An 18,495-nucleotide genomic window follows, 5' to 3' on the forward strand; every position below is an offset into this window, starting at 1 on the left:
CAGGCATGCTGGGCCATCCGGCGTGCGCACTAACAGTCACAGTAAAACTTAATAGAGATACAGTGTAAAAACAGTATCAATAACTGACATTAGTTCGCGCGGGCGAAGCAGCGGGCTTCATATTCAGCGGCGTCAAGAGAGCTCGGCGCAATACAAAGCGGTCATAAGTAACACGGGGCTGATGTAACGACGCATAATTTGAGTTACCTGCCAGCCGGTAGGCTGCCACGCGCGTCGGCATTTACGATGGCAGCTTAATGAGAATGTACAGCTGAGGGAAGGGATGTCTTCAAATTACGACGGCCGAGATGCTTTGCAGCAGCTTCGGCTGCATTTTTCGGGAGGGGCGCCCGCTGACGAGGAGCGCCAGCCCCAAAATGGCCTGGAGCGGATTGTGCAAAGCACTAGCAAGGCAATTGCTGGAGCATGGCAAAAGGTATCTGCTGTGGGAGCTCAGGATGCGCGTGCTAAGTGCAATGTCCGGGGTTCGGTGATTGCCTACACCGTCGCCCCACACCCTTTTCGTCCGTTTTCTATGCAGACGTGTGATGCGTATAATACGCATCTGGACGCGAATGACAACGCCTGGTGGTTGTTCGCGCGCACGAACCGTGTGCGCCAACTGTGCCTCCGCATTTGCGCGTGGCCATGGTTTGGGCGCATCATCCTCACTCTCGTGCTTGCAAGCTGCCTGGTGATGGCTCTTGACGATCCCGGCTGCACAGATGCGTGCAAGCAGGAAGCAGTGCTGACTAAGGTGGGTTTGGCCGGGCATGGTGGTTGGGCTGTCACGGAAACCACCACCGGCCATGCCGCTGCACCGGGTGCACCGGGTGCACGAGCTTGATCGAGCGGCCGCTCACTTTGGGGTGCAGCCGCTCGATGGATTCGGTCCATAGGTACTTAACCGCAACCATGAGGAGTGCTGCCTTGCAAACACTCTAATCTGTGCACGTGCCGGCCTGCCTTTGCCTGTTGCAGGTGGTGAGTCCCCGGTGCAATCGTTGCGACATGTACAAGAAGGTATTTGTTCTGCTGCCCATCCGGCTAGAGCTGAATGCTTTCCGGATATCGCCCAACTTTCCTACCTGTATCAAGGGGCAGCATTCCTGTAAGGTAGTTGCTAGGCTGTAATCTGCATATGCACACTTGCGTTTCCGTTGCATATGCGTTTCCGTTCGGTGCCTTTCCACTGTGCCCGGCCCAGGCATCGGTCGTCCTGGATCTTTTCTTTACAACCGCCTTCACGGTACGTGCATCCTTGTGATACGGTCGCGGCGCATGCCAAATGGCCATGCCGGCCTTCCTTGTGCCAAACGAAATGGTCAGCAGGGCTTGCTTTTACCATCACCCGTCACCAACCCGCAGATTGAAATCATCATCAAGAGCATCGGTCACAACTTTTGCTTTGGCCCGGACGCGTACCTCAAAAGCGGCTGGAACTGGATTGACTTTCTGTCCACCGCCTCCGGCTACCTGCGCTACCTGCCCATCAGCGAGAACGGCGGCCTGTCGGGCATCCGGGCCATGCGCGCATTGCGGCCGTTGAGAGCGCTTAACGCCATCCCGGGCAAGTGACAAGCTGTTTGGGGCGGTCAGGGGGCCGCCAGGAGGGGCATCCGGGGTGGATGAGGATGCAACGGCATGCATGCTGTGGTCAGGAAAAACAGCTACGAGCAACCGACGGGGTAGATATTCTCTGCCGCGGCACGGTTGCATGGACGGCCCACATTTGGGGATAATCTGCATACAACTCTGTCGTACTTGCATCGAGCCTCTGCACAATGTCTTGACGCAAACGCAGTATGCTGCCGCTTGCTACTGCTGCTGCCACTCTCGCAGGCCTGCGCATGCTGGTGGAAACGCTGCTGGAGGCCGTGCCTCTGCTGATCGACGTGCTAATGCTGTTAACCTGGGTGTTCTTCGTGTTTGGCATCGTGGCGCTGAACCTGTTTATGGGCAAACTGCACAACCGCTGCATGATCCAGGTGGATCCAAGCCAGGCGGACGCGAACCTCACCGCGGCGCTGTCAAACCTGACCGCCCAGCTGCTCCTCGACAACAGCAGTAGCAGCGCCGCTCCGCCGCCGCTGCTGCAGCCATCGTGGCCGCCGCCGTGGCCGCCCCCAGTACCTTTGGGCGCAAATGGCAGTGGGAACGGGGATAACGCCAGCGAGCTGGTGTGGGTGCCCTATCCGGGCATGGAGAACACCGTGTGCTCGGGCAGCGGGCCCGGCATCCTGAAGTGCCCTGATGGTGCGTGGGACGGTTGCAGTAGATGTTGGCAGTGTTGGGCAACCTCGAACCTGAATAATGCATTACACACTGACCGACAGTAACAACTTCTTATGTATACGTGAAAACTCCGCAGGTGCCACGTGCCTCGACACGAACACCAACCCAAACTATGGCTACACCTCGTTCGACAACTTCGCGGCGGCCTCCTACTGCATTTTCCAGATGCTGACTCTGGACGCCTGGACCTCCACGCTTCTGTACCCGCTCATGAACAGCATAGGTGCGGGGCGGGGGATGCGCGCGTGGTGCAGTTGACCGGGCAAGTAATCGTGGAGGGCAAGCCAGCATGTGGGTCGGGGCCGGTGGGCTCGACAGTACAATTTGACTTGATCCATCGGCCATCTGGGCCTCCAGATCTGACTCTTACGTACCGTGCGTCCCAACCTCGTGGGCCCCCTACATACAGGCCCCGCCCTGCCCGTGCTGTACTTCACGCTGCTCGTCTTGTTCGGCGCCTTCTTCGCCATGCAGCTGCTGGTGGCCATCCTAAGCTCCAAGTTTGCACAGCTCAGCGCGCAGGTGCGCGGGCCATGACTATGCCCTGTGCCTGTGTAAGGAAAGCACATGGAGATGGACAGGGAAAATGGGCCGGGTCACCCTTTTAGGTGGGAGCAGGCGTGGCGAAGAAGCTCACACTTCCGGCTTTGCTGTCCTGATGCACCCTGATACGCGCCTAGGCTGTGCCCGCCCGACCCAGCCCGACACTCTTTCGGTCCTTCTTAGTACGTGTTTGTCCTGTACGCCGCCAATGTTTGCCGTACCGCAGAGGCCGAAGAAGCGGAAAAAACGGCGGCGGCGGCGGGCTCACACTCCGCCGGACACAACAGATGAGGACAATGACGACTGTGAGTCGGACCCCGATGATGACGGGCAACCACGGCGCTGCCGCCTGCGGATACCGCCGTTGGGAACGCGGCTCAGGCGGTGGTGGCGGCGCAACTGGTACCACTTCCACAGGACGTACCTCATGGCGTTGCGCCGCAAGGACCTGCCGCCCTGGCGTGCCTTGTGAGTACTCGTGCGGCCTCCCACGTGTTAGCGGACTGGGTCATGCTTTCAGACCGCCGCTGCCGACGGAGCTTTCTCAGCTGCCGCCCAACGCCCGCAGTACGGTACTACCGTAACCTTAGCATGCATCCGTTGTGTGAAAGCCCGCGCCATGCCTGCCTTCCGCCTTCCTGGCTCCACTTGACCCATCCCGCCTGCCGCGTCCCTCCTGCCAACTGCTCGTGCTGCGCAGCTTCTGGGACGTGACGTACAGCATCTGGTTCAACAACATCATGACGGGCTTCATCCTGGCCAACACCGTGACGCTGGGGCTGGAGCACTACGGCATGGGCGACGCCATGCTGCACACGCTGGAGATCATAAACCTCGGTGCGTGCGGCAGAGCGTGCGCGCAGTGCGCATGCACGGGTTGTGGGGTTCAGCACTGGTGGTCCTGTGGCGTGGATGGATGTGTTTGGCGCGCGCCCTGGGTTTTTCGTGGGTGTGTGTGCGCCGGAATGTGGACAAACATGTGGGGTTTGGTTCGCACCAACTATGAAAATGAATCTGGCTACGCAAGCCTGCAACTTGCAGAAGGCTTTGTATCTGTCGCAATGTATGTTAAACCATGCCCCTACCTGCGCTCTCATGACAGCGCTGACGGCGGGCTTCATCCTGGAGTTTGTCGTCAAGCACCTGGGCTGTGGCATTGTGGGCTACTGGCGGGACCCCTGGAACATCCTGGATGGTCTCATCGTCGTGCTGTCCATTGTAAGCTATTGATGCCATTCCCTAAGGGAGGGAATGTGCGTGTGCGTGTGCATGTGCGTGTGTGTATGTGTATGTGTATGTGTGCGTTAGGAATAACACGAGATAGGGGAACACGCAGTATCTGTGTGTGTGTGTGCGTGCGTGTGCGTGTGCGTGTGCGTGTGCGTGTGCGTGTGCGTGTGCGTGTGCGTGTGCGTGTGCGTGTGCGTGTGCGTGTGCGTGTGCGTGTGCGTGTGCGTGTGCGTGCGTGTGCGCGTGTGTGTGTGTGTGTGTGTGTGTGTGTGTGTGTGTGTGTGTGTGTGTGTGTGTGTGTGTGTGTGTGTGTGTTGGGAAGCGGGAATGTGTGACATGCAGGTGCACATGAATGCGAAGAGGCCGTGGTCGCTTCTACGTTACAGCTGTTGTTTGGGGCGGCGGCTGGCTGGGTGCACAAACGGGATACGTGCGATGCATGCACAAGACAGTAAGTGATACTTGCATATCATCTCTGGGCTGCAGGTGGAGATTATTCTTACGTACGGCCCGGCATCGGGCGGCGGGACCAACACCCAGTCGCTGCGCACCTTCCGGTTGCTGCGGATTCTGCGGTCCCTCAAGCTGCTGGCTCGCGTAAAGGCGCTGCGCAAGCTGATGCGCATGGTCATCAAGGTGGGTGGGTGTGTAGCTACCAGCCCAAAATGAACCAAACAAAGCCAAACTAGCGGAGCACAGGCAGAGGCGACAGCTGCAAGCAATACTATTGATGGTAGGGAGCCGAGGCGTCGTGGAGAAGCAGGGTGAGCGACGATGATGAGCGATGATGAATGTCGCCGGGGGGGGGGTTGTAAATACCAGCCCAAACTAAACCAAAACCAGCGAAAACGAGCGGAGCACAGGCAGAGGTGTTAGTTGCAAGCGATGATACTTATGGGATGTGGGCCGAGGCGTCGTGGAGCAGCAGGGCGAGCGGCGCCAGCGATACATGTCGCCGCCCGGGCTCGGTGGCGCGCACAACAGCACAGGACAGGCACGCGGACGCGACAAGCAAAACCCACGACTTACCTGGCGACCAGGAAAGCAGCCCCGACGCCAGGCAGGGAGCGTCGGGCCAGGAGCGCGACATGCGGGAAAGGGGAAAGGCGCCCCCGGGGGGGGGGCGGATACGTACTGCTGCCGAATTGCATCCCGCCAACCGCGTGCGCGCACAGATATGCCCCCTGACAATCTCACTCAGCGACTTGTTAGCCGTCCACGAGACGTCTATGTCCCGCCGACCTTCCCTTGGGGTATCAGCTGCTACTCGCACTCCTGCATGAGAGGCCACACGGCGTGAGGAATACAGTTTGTTGCGATACCAAGCGTTTTCAACACCACGCGCCCGCGCAATGATTAGTTAAAGTGGATACTATCAGCTTCACATAGAGACAACGAGCTGGAGCGCGGCCGCCCGGACGGCCGCTCATTCGGTAACGACTTCGTCTTGCAGTCTTCAGTGCATCATGTACCGCGTTTCGAACCATCTTAACAATCCCCATCACCGCCTTCGCATCACCAAGTATGCACAGAATCCCCACGGCATCCCCACATGTGGAATTCCCCATCGATCCTGATGCTTTCTGACCGCAGGGCTTTGTGGCGCTGAAGGACTTCCTGATGCTGCTGGTGCTGTTCATCTTCATCTTCTCCATTCTTGGCCTGCAACAGTTCGGGGGCGCAGCGGCGTTCGCGCCTGCGCCGCCAGCCGTGGGCTACAACCCTAATTTCGACACGCTGTGGCAGTCCGGTTACACCGTGTTTCAGCTGCTGACCAGTAAGTCCACAACGCAGCGGTATCATGCGGCTTCTTTTGTACGGCACCCGTACACACCAACCGCTCTAACGCATTGTGGTTGCCGTGAGTAATGGTAGGCGCCCGAGACTCCCGCTTGCTTACTACATGTTGGCTGCTGTCCACAGGCGACAGCTGGGTCTCCACCAGCTGGACCGGCATGCTGGCGCGCGGCACCGCCGCCTGCCTGTACTTCATCACCTGGATAGTGATCGGCAACTTTGTGCTGCTCACGCTGTTCCTGGCCATCCTCATCACCAACTTCCAGGTGCGGGCGCACTAGTGAAAGTACGGATGAGTGCCGCCCGCAGCGCAAGTATGTACATGCCTGTGTGAGCTGCCAGAGCGCACATCCAAATGGGGGCGCGTGCGCTTGTCCGGGCGTCACTTAGTGTCACCCGCTGACTGCTTCCTGCCTGGCTGTCCTGTGTCCGCTACAGTCGGATGAGGACGTGGAGCCCACGGAGGAGGAGCTGAACTCCAACCCCTACGCGCCGGATGACCAGAGCGAGACCGCCTCCACGCTGGGCGGCAGCACGCTGGGCGGCGAGCCCGGCTCCAACGGGCCGCAGAACGCGCTGGGGCAGCGCGTGGTGGGGCGCACGCAGGAGAAGGATGTGTACGCCATCAAGAAGTGGATGGTGCTGATGGGCTACTACCACGGCATGAAGCAAGCCGAGGTGTGTTAATCCGGAGGAAGTGGTGGTGCCTGGGGATGACAGCGACGTGTGGTGCTTGCGGTGGCTGTCCTTTTGGGGGGGGGGGGGGGTGCAGGGCGCCTGTTGGGCTTGACCTCGAATTCCATTGACTTCCCTGCTGCTAAAGTATGGCCGCTTACCCTCCCTCGCTGCCGTAGGTGTCTGACATCTCTATGCGCATGGACGATATGTTCACGCGGAACCAGGGCATGTTTGCGCCCTTCGCTCGGACCGACATCGTTAACTACGACGAGCGCGACCAGGCCCGCGAGCGCGAGCGGGAGCGCGACCGTGATTCCACCAACACCGCCACCAGCGTGCACGGCTCACCGGGGCCCGGGGCTGGCCATGGCGGCAGGTCAAGCGCTTTGCGGCGCGTCAGCAACCCGCTGTCCGCGGCCCTGAGCAAGTTTGGCGCCCAGCTGCAATCCATTAGTAGTGGCGGTCCTGTTGGTGACCGGGAGCGGCGCTCCAACCCGGAGACCTCAGTGCCCTTGTCGCCAGCAGCTGACGTGGGCCCAACAGGAGGAACCGGCTTCAGGAAGTTCTTTGGCGGCAAGGGAGGTGGCGGTGGCGAGGGCGGCAGCGAGGGTAAGGTGCTGGGGCGGCGCTCCGCGCCGCTGAGCCGCGCCGTGCGCAACACGTCTGCAGAACAGCCGGGTGTGGGGCCGCAGATGCGGCCCATGGACACGGTGGCGGAGGAGGGCGAGCAGGGCGTCAACGCCACTGTCAGCGCTGACGTCACTGGAGACCGCGTGGTGAGGGCAAGGGTGCCACTGACCGTAGGGCATAAGCAGGAGATGATCACTGTTGCTTAGTACTAAGCTGAGACGACCTATCATCCTCATACTTCGCAGAACCCTGGGCGCATGCTTCCATCTCGACCCGGCGACCCACGTGCGCTAAGGAGCCATCGAAGCGCGCAAGTACGGGACGAGAACCGGCCGACCCTCATGACCGTGCAAACGCCTCGCAGCAGCTTGCCTACAAGCGTTGCCGCGGCTTTGGAGGCAGTGCGGACCTCCCTACGGGTGGGTATCGTTCTTATCAAATGTGTCCAGCTGCGTGCACCGCTTTGCCTCTTGCAACCCCTGCACACGTTGGCCTGGGCATTTAGGGCATATCTTAAGGATCGCATGTGACGCCCATAACGAATTGGCCACCAGGCTAACCACGTGTCGTGGAGGCCGTCTGACAGCGGCTTGGAGATGCACCGTGTGGAATCGGGAGTTCGCCTCGACACGGGCCGCAGCGACGGTCAGGGGCACGGGCGTGGGCATGGCCATAGCCGCAGCCACGACCACGATCATGACCACGAGGCGCCAGGAGTAAGGCGGTTATGCGCAGTGTCTATGCACCTATCTCGTCATAGATGACCGTATTTGTTGGCAGACCCCTAGTGTCGTGTGTGCGTGACAAGGCAGCTGGCTGTATCGCCAGGAGCACTTTATGCTTGGATCTTACTTGAACGCGTGCCGGGGCCTACAGGACGAGGTCGACAGTCCATCGCCAATGCGGCGGCGGCGAGAGTTCGTGGAGCAATGGCGGACGTGGTTTGATGACGCGGAGTCAGCGCCCGCCAGCAGCTTCACCGCCTCCGGTGTTCTACGCACGGGGTCTACTGAGCTGAAGATGGCGGCAGGTGTTGGCCTGCCAAGGGCAGCGTCAGCAAACGCGGCTTCAGCGGCCGCTGCAGCGGCCGCTGCAGCTGTAGCGGATCGAGCCAACAAGGCAGGGCCTGCTGAGTCGGCGCACAGCAAATCAGGGTCCTTTCGGAGTAGGGCGTTGGGTGCTGGAGGTACAGCACTCCATATTCGCAACATGGCGAAGAGCAGCAGCGACCGATGCGTAGGCGGCCAGGAGCAGCTGCTGGTTGCGCTGGTGGCCTCTGCTGCTGAGACGGACGGCCCGGCGACGCCTGACGGGGGCGACGGCGGCTTTGCCAATCATGGCTCCAGCAGCCCGCGCAGCCGCCAGCAAGGCATGGCGGCGGCCCGGGAACAGTATGCAGCCCAGCCTGCGCATGAGAGGCACCCGGTGCAGGGGCGGGACAACGTTCCTGCGGCGGTAAGCGGTGGCGCAATCATACCGAGCAGCATGCGCCTATCCATCGCCCAGCATGGACCGGGGGGCCGCCTGAAGGGCATCACGGCAAGCAGCTGGCAGCAGCGCGGGCGGTCGCTGCCGCGGTGCTGGTCTACCAGCCAGATGGATGGTGCGCATCTTTACAGCGAGTCTGCAGGCGCCTACGTTGCAGATGGCTACGCGGTTGGGCTGCCTGGCTCCTCACACCCTTCACCGCAGGGCTCAGTATCCCGGGTGGGGCGTGGGTCAGGCGTGCCCAGCAGCCCGCGCGGCCCCGAGTCCATCTCGGACCTTCAGCCGTCAAGCAGGGGATCGCCGCAACGCCGGGGCCGGGCTGGCGCTTCGGCAGCGGGTGCATCTGTGTCGCCGGCGTCCTCGTCGGTGTCGCCTACGCGCGGGGGCCAGCCGCAGTCGACGGAGGCTGCGTCAGGCCTCCTCACGTCAGCAACGTCGCTGGGCGTGACGCCCAGCGCGGCTGGAACGCCTGACGCAGCCACAGCTCCAATGGGTGCCCTGGATGGGATTGGCTATGCATCTAGCAGAGAGCGCCCAAGGCAGTCCAGCAGCCATCCGGCCAGCACGCTCATTCTGGCGCCGCCAACCACTGTTCGGGGGCTTGCAGCAGCTGCTGATGGAGGCTCAGTTATCTCGCCACCGTCTGCAATAGTGCTGAAAGGCGGCGACTGTGTGGCTGAAACGGCTTCGTCGTCTGATAGCCTGCCAGGCGTATCGGTGCTAAACCGCACTGTGGTCGCACAGCGGGGCTCGCCGGAGGTGCAGGGCCCGCCAACTAGTCGCATGGCTTGGGCCAGCCCTTCGGCTTCTGCATCAAAGCTTGCTGTGCAGCGAGCCCCCGGACCAGCTTCACACCAGGACGCAGCCCCGGGTGCGAGGGAGGCGGAGCTTGGCAGCAGCTCGGCGCTGGAGGGCTGCTCAGCACCGGGTGGGGAGGGAGTGGATGACCGCCAGCCCGCCATGTGTATCCACGGCAGTCACATGGTGTTGGTGCAAGCTGGCGCCGCGGCCGCTTCATCCGCGTCCAGAGCTGCTGCAGCACAGGCGACGGCTCAAGGGCGTGTCAGTGGCGGGCACTCCGTTGGCAGCAACACTTCTTTTGCTTTCACGTCTCAACCTGAATCGTACAGCAGCGTGGCGCAGGACAGCATGTTGGACACGAGACGCAGCCCAAGAGAGGGGGCCCCAGCGGCGAGCGCAGCAGAAAGCTCGCTCCAAGATGGCTGGGTCCAGCCGCAACCACAGCGGTCCCCTGTAGCGCGTGAGCCATTGATCGCACGCCATTTGTGTGCTGCAGCAGCCGCACCCACCATGACTACTATGACAGCCACACCGACGGCGTTGGCTATCACAGCAGCGGAGACCTTTGGGGCTGGCAATGGTGCGGACATTGGTGATTTGTGTGGGGATTCGTTCCTATCCCGTGAGAGCTTCGCCTTTACGGCGAGGAGTCCGGGCCAGGGGAGCGCCAGCGGCTCCGGCAGTGGCAGCCTGCCGTCCCCAAACTACTTTGGCCCGTACGTGCGCTGCGAGCAGCCGCCTGCTGGCGCGCATGGAGTGGGAGGCCCTGGTGTGGGCTCACCAGCAGCTGGTATGGCAACAGGAGCAGGCGCACTAACAGCTGGGGAGCCCGGCGACAGCACAAGGCGTGTGTGCATATCAGGGTCACAGCATGACTCGCAGTCTCTCGCCTCCACATCGTGTGCCTCCTGGCTGCCGGCCGTGACAACCGCAGCCAGGCCAAGCGGTCCACCATCAACAACCGCTGGGTCTCACTTGCAGGCGGCATCATCCGTCACTGGTTCCCCAACAGCATCTCGGCGACCCGTGGCAGAGGGTGTGATGCCCAGCGCTATGGATCCTGCGGTATTGCAGCTGGTCGCTGTGGCGTCACCTGGTGCGCAATGGCCTTGGCATGCAGAAGCCTACAGCAGCAGCCAGAAGGCTGGTGACTGGTGGCGACCTGCAGCAGCTCATAGCGCGTGCAGTCAGGAGCGCATTGCAACTGGCGCGGAGGAGTCCAGCCTGGTCGCTACAAGGGCTTCTGGACCTGTGGCAGAGGCTATTGCCATGGCATCATCTATCTCAGCAGAGCGACGAGCCAGGGCTCGGCAACGTGGCGCTAATGCACAGCCAAGTAAGCATTCAGTCCTCGTCTTGTGACCTCGTGCGTTTGGTATCTAGGTGCATTCTAAAAGCTGAGCTCCTTGGCCTGCTTTTCCCTTTGCAGCTGGAGCTGCCGTGCCGGATCAGGACCCCTATCCATACCTCAAGTTCTCGGCCTTCATCTTCCTGGCACCCTACCACCCATATCGCATGAAGATGCAGGCTGTCGTCTCCAACAAGTGGTTTGAGGTGAGCACCATGCATCCATCCTTGCAGTGCATGCTTGTGTGCAGGGCAAGGGCGATGTGCTACAGATGTCACTGTTTGGAATAGCTAGGGACAAGTTCTTGGCTCAATGTGCCCTTCGCTGGGCCTGTGCATCCATGATATGTCACGGGTCATGTATCACGTGCAGGGCTTCATCATGCTGATGATCCTCATCTCGTCCATCACGTTGGCGCTGGACCGACCCACACTGGACCCGGCCAGCAGCATGGCGGAGGCCGTGAAGATCATTGAGTGGACCATCAACATCCTCTTCGCAATCGAGATGATCATCAAACTGTTGCTCAAGGTGAGCTCATGAGGCTCCTGCCCCGCGTCATGTCATGTTACGTCCTGGCAAGCCGATGCACTCATGCAAGGCGCTCACATCATTGCCCCTGCTGCCCTCCCCATACAACAGGGATGCATCTGGCATCGTAGTGCCTACTGGCGCAACGGCTGGGATATCCTGGATGGCCTCATAGTGGTGACCAGCTTGGTGTCCATGGCGGCACCCTCCATCGCCTTCTTCCGCACGCTGCGGCTACTGCGTGTGCTGCGCCCACTTCGCATGGTCAGCCGGGTGCGCGGCATGCGTATGGTAGTGGAAACACTCATAACTTCGCTGCCGGCGGTTGCAAATGTGATGTTATTTGGAGGGTAAGGCGGGTGGGGTAACGGGCAATACTGCAATATTAATGGTGTGAGCAGAAAGGTCTGATTGCCGTTGCCATCATTGTAGGCGATGCACGGGCGTGGTTTATGTACAACAGCGTGCAGCACTAACTCTTTTTGAGGTCCTACTCAATGCCCGCACCATGCAGGTTCATGTTTGGCATCTTTGGCATTCTCGGCACACAGCTGTACATGGGCCGCACATCACGCTGCAATCAAAACAGCTTTGCCAATGGGACTGCCGTACTTGACAAGTCCATGGTGCGTGTGCTATGGCCTCCAGCGTCAGCCCTGTTCCCATAGTTACCTTCATGTTTGCTTGACGCTCTCTGTCCTTACTTGCGTTCTGTGCAGTGCATGCCTGGTGTCTTCATCTGCACGGACTCTGACATCTGCGACACAATTGGCGAGCCGACAACCCGCACCTGGGTGACACCATACCGCAACTTTGACCACCTTGGCCGCTCACTGCTGACGTTGTTCATCGTCGCCACACTTGATGGCTACATGGACACCCTGCAGGCGGTAAGGGGCATGAGCGGCGGAAGCACATGTACATGTATGGGAGCGGACAGGAGAAGCCTTGTCCGGAGGCACAGCTCATGTGGGGTATGATGCCGGTCCGGAGACGGGCAGAAACGTGTCCACACGTGTTTATTTCTCTTCACCGAGTTAGCCTCCCCATTTAGGAACTATCTTACATGACCATATGATGATGCTAATAAGGCTCCCGTCAAATTGTGCGAGGTCGCTGCAAGCACATTTCGCGAGGCACGCTTTCGCCAGAAGCGCATTCTGAAGCCCGGGAGCATGTTGTTAGTCTTCTGATGTATACCTTAGACAACGGCGACTAGCATAGGCTCAAAATGCAGGCAGTATGCGAGAGCTTGTCAAGCTGGCTGCCGCGACATCAACGATTAGGTCAACAAAATGGGTTTCAGGTGTACATCGTATTTGCATAATACTTGCTGAACGACGGCTGCTAATCGGAGACCCCACGACCCTGTTGGATCGTGTCAAGTACCGGGGCAGACCCCCAGACACCGAGCGGACAGCCCCCCTTGCGCCGTCATACCCGTGTCAACACAGCCCCACGCACGCATTACGCTGAAATAAGAACGCTGTAATTATGAATGTCACCGTCACGTCATGACTTCTTGACGCCTTCATGTCTGGACAGGTTGTGGATGCAGTGGGGGTGGATAAGCAGCCCCAGTACAACCACGCGCCGTACATGGGCATGTACGTGATTTCCTTTGTGTTCCTTGGCTCCTTCTTTTGGCTCAACCTGCTGGTGTCGGTGAGTCACATGTGCGGGACGGTGGGCATTTGACATCAGCATTCGCTCATGCTGTTTATCATGATCTCAGGCCATTACGGACAGCTGGCTATCCCTTGCCGACTCGGTGTTGAGTACACCTGCTGTTCTTCTTCCCATTCACCCAGGTTATCATTGACTACTATAGCCAGCTGATGATGAAGGAGGAGGGCATGCTAGCCGACAAATCCATGCGCGAATGGATGAAATTGCTGCAGTTCACGGCACGGCCACAGAAGGACATCTGGCGCACCATCCCTGTGCCTAAGAACCCATTGCGTGCGCGCTGCTATGGCATTGCCTCCTCACCGTACTTCGACAATTTCATCATGAGCATCATCATGGCCAACGTGCTCGTCATGGTGCGTGCGTGCGTGGCTGGGTGGGATGCAGATGTGGTGGAGCAGATGTGGTGGAACAGGGGGAAGGCATGCATGCGAGTTGTGTCGTGGTGTTCGTCTGCAAACACACATGCAGTCACTGCGCACTTTATGTTTCGCACACATACATACCACTGGTTTGCTTGCTCCATCCGCCGCCTCCTGCAGGCGCTCCCCCACGAGGGCAGCACGCCAACGTTTGAGGACACGCTGGCCTTCTTCAATGCGGCCTTTACACTGGTGTTCATATTTGAAGCGGTGGTCAAGAACATGGCCATGGGACCGCGAGTCTACATCAAGGTAGGTGCGGCTCCAGAGTCCCAGGGTGGAGGCAGTGATGTGGCTTTACATGGATCTGCTGTGCGCCGCCAGGCAGATTGGAGGGTCAGCAAGGCGAGGGAGCGAGTCATGCTAGGAAGTGGGTGACAGGCGTGAGTGCAGAGCGAGCATTCATGGTATTGCCGGGTCTAAGCTTCAAAGCCAGGATCCTTGACTTTTCTGGGAACACTACATACTGCATGAAAACCCACCGCCTACAGGACAACTGGAACAAGCTTGATTTGTTCATTGTCATCACCTCCATTCCCGACCTGCTGTCATTAGTGGTGCCGCTGGGGGCAGGCACAGGTGTCATGACGGTGTTCCGCATCATGCGCATTGGTGAGCTGCTAGCTAGTAGACAGGACAGCTGGTGTCAGCAATCACTTAGGCGAGCCTTCCCATGTATGAAAGCATACGTACACTGTGCCACCACATCAAATTGAGCTGGTGCTCACACTACTGGCGGCAGCTGGGCGGGATGTTGAATATGCATCCCGGCTGTGTACAATTGGGTGTTTCCTTGTACTGAACACCTCAGAACTCTCAATTCCACAACAGGCCGCATGTTCAAACTCATCAAGAATGCACGTGGCCTTCGTACGCTGTTCAACACGCTCATTTCGTCGCTGCCAGCCATTGTAAACGTTGGGAGTTTGCTGTTTCTGCTCATGTTCATCTACGCGGTACGTACGGGGATCCACCATGTTACACCTCATTTAGGGACTCATGGCTGGTTGCAAAAATCCATTCATTCTCGGGGTACGGCATCTGCGTGCTCCCTCAAAGCACCTGACACAATATTGGCAATCTCTGCAATAATGCAGGTTCTGGGTATGAACCTGTTTGGCACCCCTGGGAATCCATTCGAAGGCGGTACTGACAGCAACTTCAACAACTTTGGGGCCTCACTTGTGGTACTATTCCAGGTAAGAGGCTACACCACATACTCTGGTGCCCTGCCTCCTGCCCAGCAGACGGCATCAATGACATGCCGTACGTACGGCCAAGCAAGGGATATGCCATACTAAATCGCCGGCCGTGCAATGGTTGGACGGACCAGATAAGCACCCGCGAGTGCTCCCCAGGATGTGAACACGCCCTTCGGCCTCCATACAATGTTCAAACTTCAGCCGCTTAAGATCATTTGAGCCTGCGGTCGGACAGTCCTGTTATTCTGCGCATACCAGCCGCGCAGTAATGGGTGGTGGCTGTCAATGTATCAGCGGGGGGGGGGGGGGTCAACGGTGGGACAGGAGAGATGAAGTAAGTGGAAGGAGGGCCTTGCAAACCATCAGAGATATGTACCTCATCTCCAGGGAGGCCCATAGCGCTGGTGGCACCGAGCGAGGGTGTCTTCGAGGGTGGGGCGTGTGTAGTGCCTGGCCATATCCTCCGCCTCTAACCCAACATGTTTGCCGGCGAGGAGGGCCTTACACGCAAGAGAGCCAAACAACCCAAGCCAAGGAGCACCTCAAGGCGTGCCGGCCGCACTGCACTGCATGCCGCTGCACTGCACCGTAGGCTGTGGCAGCGGTGCGGGATGGGGAGGGGGCGAAGGCGGCACATATGGAAGCTCGGTTAGCTGCACACCCTCCATTCCCTTCGGTGCTCTGCCTCTCACCCCAATTACTGGTCATGCGTGTTGCAGCAACGTGCCCTATAGCGCCTGGGCTGGGTGGGCAGTGGAGAAGATAAGAGAAGGCGTAATTTCCTTATTGCCTTACCTTCCACATGCTACTTTACAATCAACAAGGCCATCTCAATCTGCAACGACTGACTCAGGTTGCCACCCTCACTCAGGTGTTCACTGGTGACGGCTGGAGCGCCGTCATGGCCCAGGCCTCGGGCTGTGACAGCTTTCAGTTCCAGTGCAAAACTAGTGGCCAGGCGCTGGTGGCAGCCCTCTTCTTCTGCAGGTGTGTTAGTGAATGACTGACGCTCTGCCTGGGATGTGTGCAGGGACTGCAGATGTCGGCCCACCTGTTACACGTTGTAGTGGGCTGCGTTGGCTGTTTGGCTCATTCCCATCCTGACTTGCCTTGACCCCCAAACACCATGATGTCCGCAGCTTCATCATGTTGGCAAATTTTGTGATGCTGAATCTTGTGATTGCTGTCATTTTGGATAACTTCATCACCTCCGCCAAGGTGGGTACATGCTCATTTAACCTTGCTAACTTGTGGACTGCACCTGTTACTTCTTTGAGTCCTGGCACTTTGTCGTGGACCCTTGCACTCTTGCAGCCTACCCTGCTTGGCAGATGCTGGCCGTGGCTTGGCACCCAACCATCCGCCATCACCAACCACCATCACCAACCCCACCCAATTACACCCGTGCACGCCCCACTCTCCTCAGGATGAGGGCTTGCTCACCATATCAAACTTCTCGGAGACCATGAGCAAGGTCATTTCACTGCGCATTTTCGTGCGCTTATTGAAAACGAAGATTGAGCTTATGAAAGCTGTGGACGAGTTGAAAGCATTTGCAAACCACAATGAGAATGGGGGTCACGCCACTAATCTGCTGTTAACACGCGACCGCCGAGCCAAGTGAGATAATAGCCCATGTTATTAGCCTGCTGTGTACATGAGTAGCCTGCTGTGTACATGAGTAGCTTGTGTAGGATGGGAAACGGATGCATGAGGGAGTGCATATGGGTGTCCCGTGGGTTGCTGGCACAGGATGCAGTAAACCCCCGGTTCTGTCCTGCAGGTCCCGCAAGAAGCCATCCGCTGTCAACATCCCGCTGGTGGGGGTGCTGGGCAAGCAAGGAGAGGCATCGCCTGCAAGCACGGCTGGCGGCATTGAGGTGGTGAGCGGACCCACCCTGGGGCGCATTGGCACGGGACTGCTGGGAGCAGCGCAAGGGCGCAACAGCCACCTGAGCATCCCCAGCCGTGATGAGGGCCACAGCGTCAAGCGCTCAGACTCACGTGATGCAACCAACAATAGCAGCTACTTTGGGGCCATACGGCGTGCCCTGACGCGGCAGGAGAGCAGTGAGGGGGGTGACGGGGTTACCAGGATGGCCGTCCGTGCGCATGGTGGCACGGAAGGGGGCGAGGGGGACAGGTCACACACGGCCAGCATGGATGGAGGGGTCGGAGGCACCCCAGTCAACCTGCCAGGGTTGAGCACTATCCTGCGTCGCCGCCGCATCAGTGGCGCCAGTGATGTATGATACGCCATGATGCCAGGGCGGTAGTGAAGATGCCTGCTGTATCTTGGTTTAGCTTGACGCTACCTACAACAGCGAAAGAGGCCTTACAGCTTTGAACTACACCAGGATAGGTATACAGTAAAGAATCACTTTTCCGTGGACACTTGTGGTACCACTGCTGCACTGCCTACTACTATCTAGCGCTGTTGGTGCTCAGACTGGCTGGAGGATTGGCACGATGTACTGCACATTTGATGTTATACTTTGACGTGGCACAGGGGTGAAGGGGCATGCAGAGCATTGTAGCTGTGTCATCATCTGATGCCGAGGATGCAAATAACCGTTTTTCCTCCATTGGGGACTGTTGCTAGCTTAAACTGATGAGCAGAGTGAATACCGTAAATTGCTGGTGGTGATAGAAGCAAGGCTAAAATCGAAGCTTGTGGTATGTATTCTGAACTTGAGGGTGATGTTGGCTAAATTATTAATGCACATTAAGCAAGTTAGCGTGGAGCCAACCAAAACACGGCGCTGGCCTGCAGGCTGAGCAGCCACCCGGTGTCTAATGTAGCAATCCGCTGGAGTGCAGAGCATGCGGCTGCAGCATGGTACGGTAGTATGGCGGTTCATCTAATACCTGGTTCGCTCTGCCTGCTCAAACAGATTCCGGCAATGTCCAGGGGTTGGGGTAGTTATGAACAAGTTTTCATGCCTTCGGCCTTGGGTAGTTTTGGGTTTGCGTCGGCTTGAGGGTAGGGTGGCGCCAGCCCCTGAGGTCTGGGCTTCAACCCGTCTTGTTTGGGATGGCTTTGGTGCGGGTTTCCTACTCCTCAAAGAATTGGAAACTTTGAGCGGCTTGCCGCTTGCTTCTCTGTGTTTCCTTGGCCACTCCTTTAACATCTGCATGAAAGAAAAACGCCGCCGCGGTGGTGGGGGTGGATTTCTTCCAATGTGTTTTTTTAGGCTTCAATGTGGACGCTACAGAGAAGAGGCCAGAAAGGCAAGCACCCAACAGGACCGCGGTGGCTTGAGGGGATGCGATGGAGGACGACTGGACGAGGGCAACATGGCGGCGGCGCTGATGGGTTCGCCCCCACTCGCCAACTGTATGTCGTGTCATTCTGCTGGTTATGAGTGTCTCCGCCACCTGTCCCGCCACCATCCCGGGGTTGCGCATGCACTCTGGCCACCTGTGTTAAACCAGGCTAGGCATAGACATAACCCAGCGGGCCAGGCGAGGACACTACACTGCTGGAGGAATACGCGAGTGCGGGTTGCTGGGACAATGGACTGCCGTCGCAGTCCCCAAGTTGTGAGATACGTACCCCGGTGGTTCTCACTGGGCATGCCCTCTGATTGCTAGCTGGTCCGAACGCTAGTCTTGCCTGCCGCTGAACACGCCTTGGCGTTCTCGCTCCCGCAGGTGATCAGTCTGCTCTCAACGAGTCACAAGAACTACACATTAGTCGTTGTAAAGCCAATATGGAGTAACAGCGGACAGTGCTGCTCACAGGCGGTACTGCCCGCTACGTGTGCCGACCAACTGTACGGCAGCTTCTCACTTGCACCTTTCTCTCAGGCCAATAGCAAGCAAGGTTAATCCTGTACCA

The 18,495-nt window shown here is 58.7% G+C and overlaps 1 protein-coding gene across 1 annotated transcript; it reads left to right on the top strand.

Annotated features, from left to right (window-relative positions):
* The first annotated feature begins 77 nt into the window (after positions 1–77).
* CHLRE_07g333535v5 (uncharacterized protein) lies at positions 78–18,029 on the top strand. Its single transcript, XM_043064226.1, has 34 exons — positions 78–436; positions 542–757; positions 982–1,023; positions 1,208–1,249; positions 1,369–1,570; positions 1,843–2,256; positions 2,372–2,518; positions 2,705–2,817; positions 3,065–3,306; positions 3,539–3,675; positions 3,941–4,056; positions 4,555–4,704; positions 5,662–5,845; positions 5,992–6,131; positions 6,304–6,543; positions 6,720–7,319; positions 7,419–7,592; positions 7,728–7,889; positions 8,050–10,798; positions 10,892–11,016; positions 11,183–11,341; positions 11,453–11,691; positions 11,856–11,967; positions 12,061–12,231; positions 12,887–13,006; positions 13,153–13,386; positions 13,573–13,704; positions 13,944–14,064; positions 14,284–14,408; positions 14,550–14,651; positions 15,526–15,641; positions 15,794–15,872; positions 16,081–16,274; positions 16,438–18,029. Exons 2-34 carry the CDS (start codon positions 698–700, stop codon positions 16,904–16,906), a joined length of 8,412 nt encoding a protein of 2,803 aa, XP_042922794.1. The 5' UTR covers positions 78–436; positions 542–697; the 3' UTR covers positions 16,907–18,029.
* Positions 18,030–18,495: the final 466 nt, after the last annotated feature.

Source organism: Chlamydomonas reinhardtii, chromosome 7 (assembly GCF_000002595.2).
Source record: "Chlamydomonas reinhardtii strain CC-503 cw92 mt+ chromosome 7, whole genome shotgun sequence".
In the NCBI taxonomy this organism is placed as follows: domain Eukaryota; kingdom Viridiplantae; phylum Chlorophyta; class Chlorophyceae; order Chlamydomonadales; family Chlamydomonadaceae; genus Chlamydomonas; species Chlamydomonas reinhardtii.

Bases quoted from the DNA above. Each gene is read 5' to 3' on its own strand.
- CHLRE_07g333535v5 (XM_043064226.1), top strand. From the start codon at position 698: ATGGCTCTTGACGATCCCGGCTGCACAGATGCGTGCAAGCAGGAAGCA. The intron at 1,250-1,368 runs GTACGTGCATCC...ACCAACCCGCAG, and splicing joins TCTTTACAACCGCCTTCACG to ATTGAAATCATCATCAAGAG. The intron at 11,017-11,182 runs GTGAGCACCATG...TATCACGTGCAG, and splicing joins TCTCCAACAAGTGGTTTGAG to GGCTTCATCATGCTGATGAT.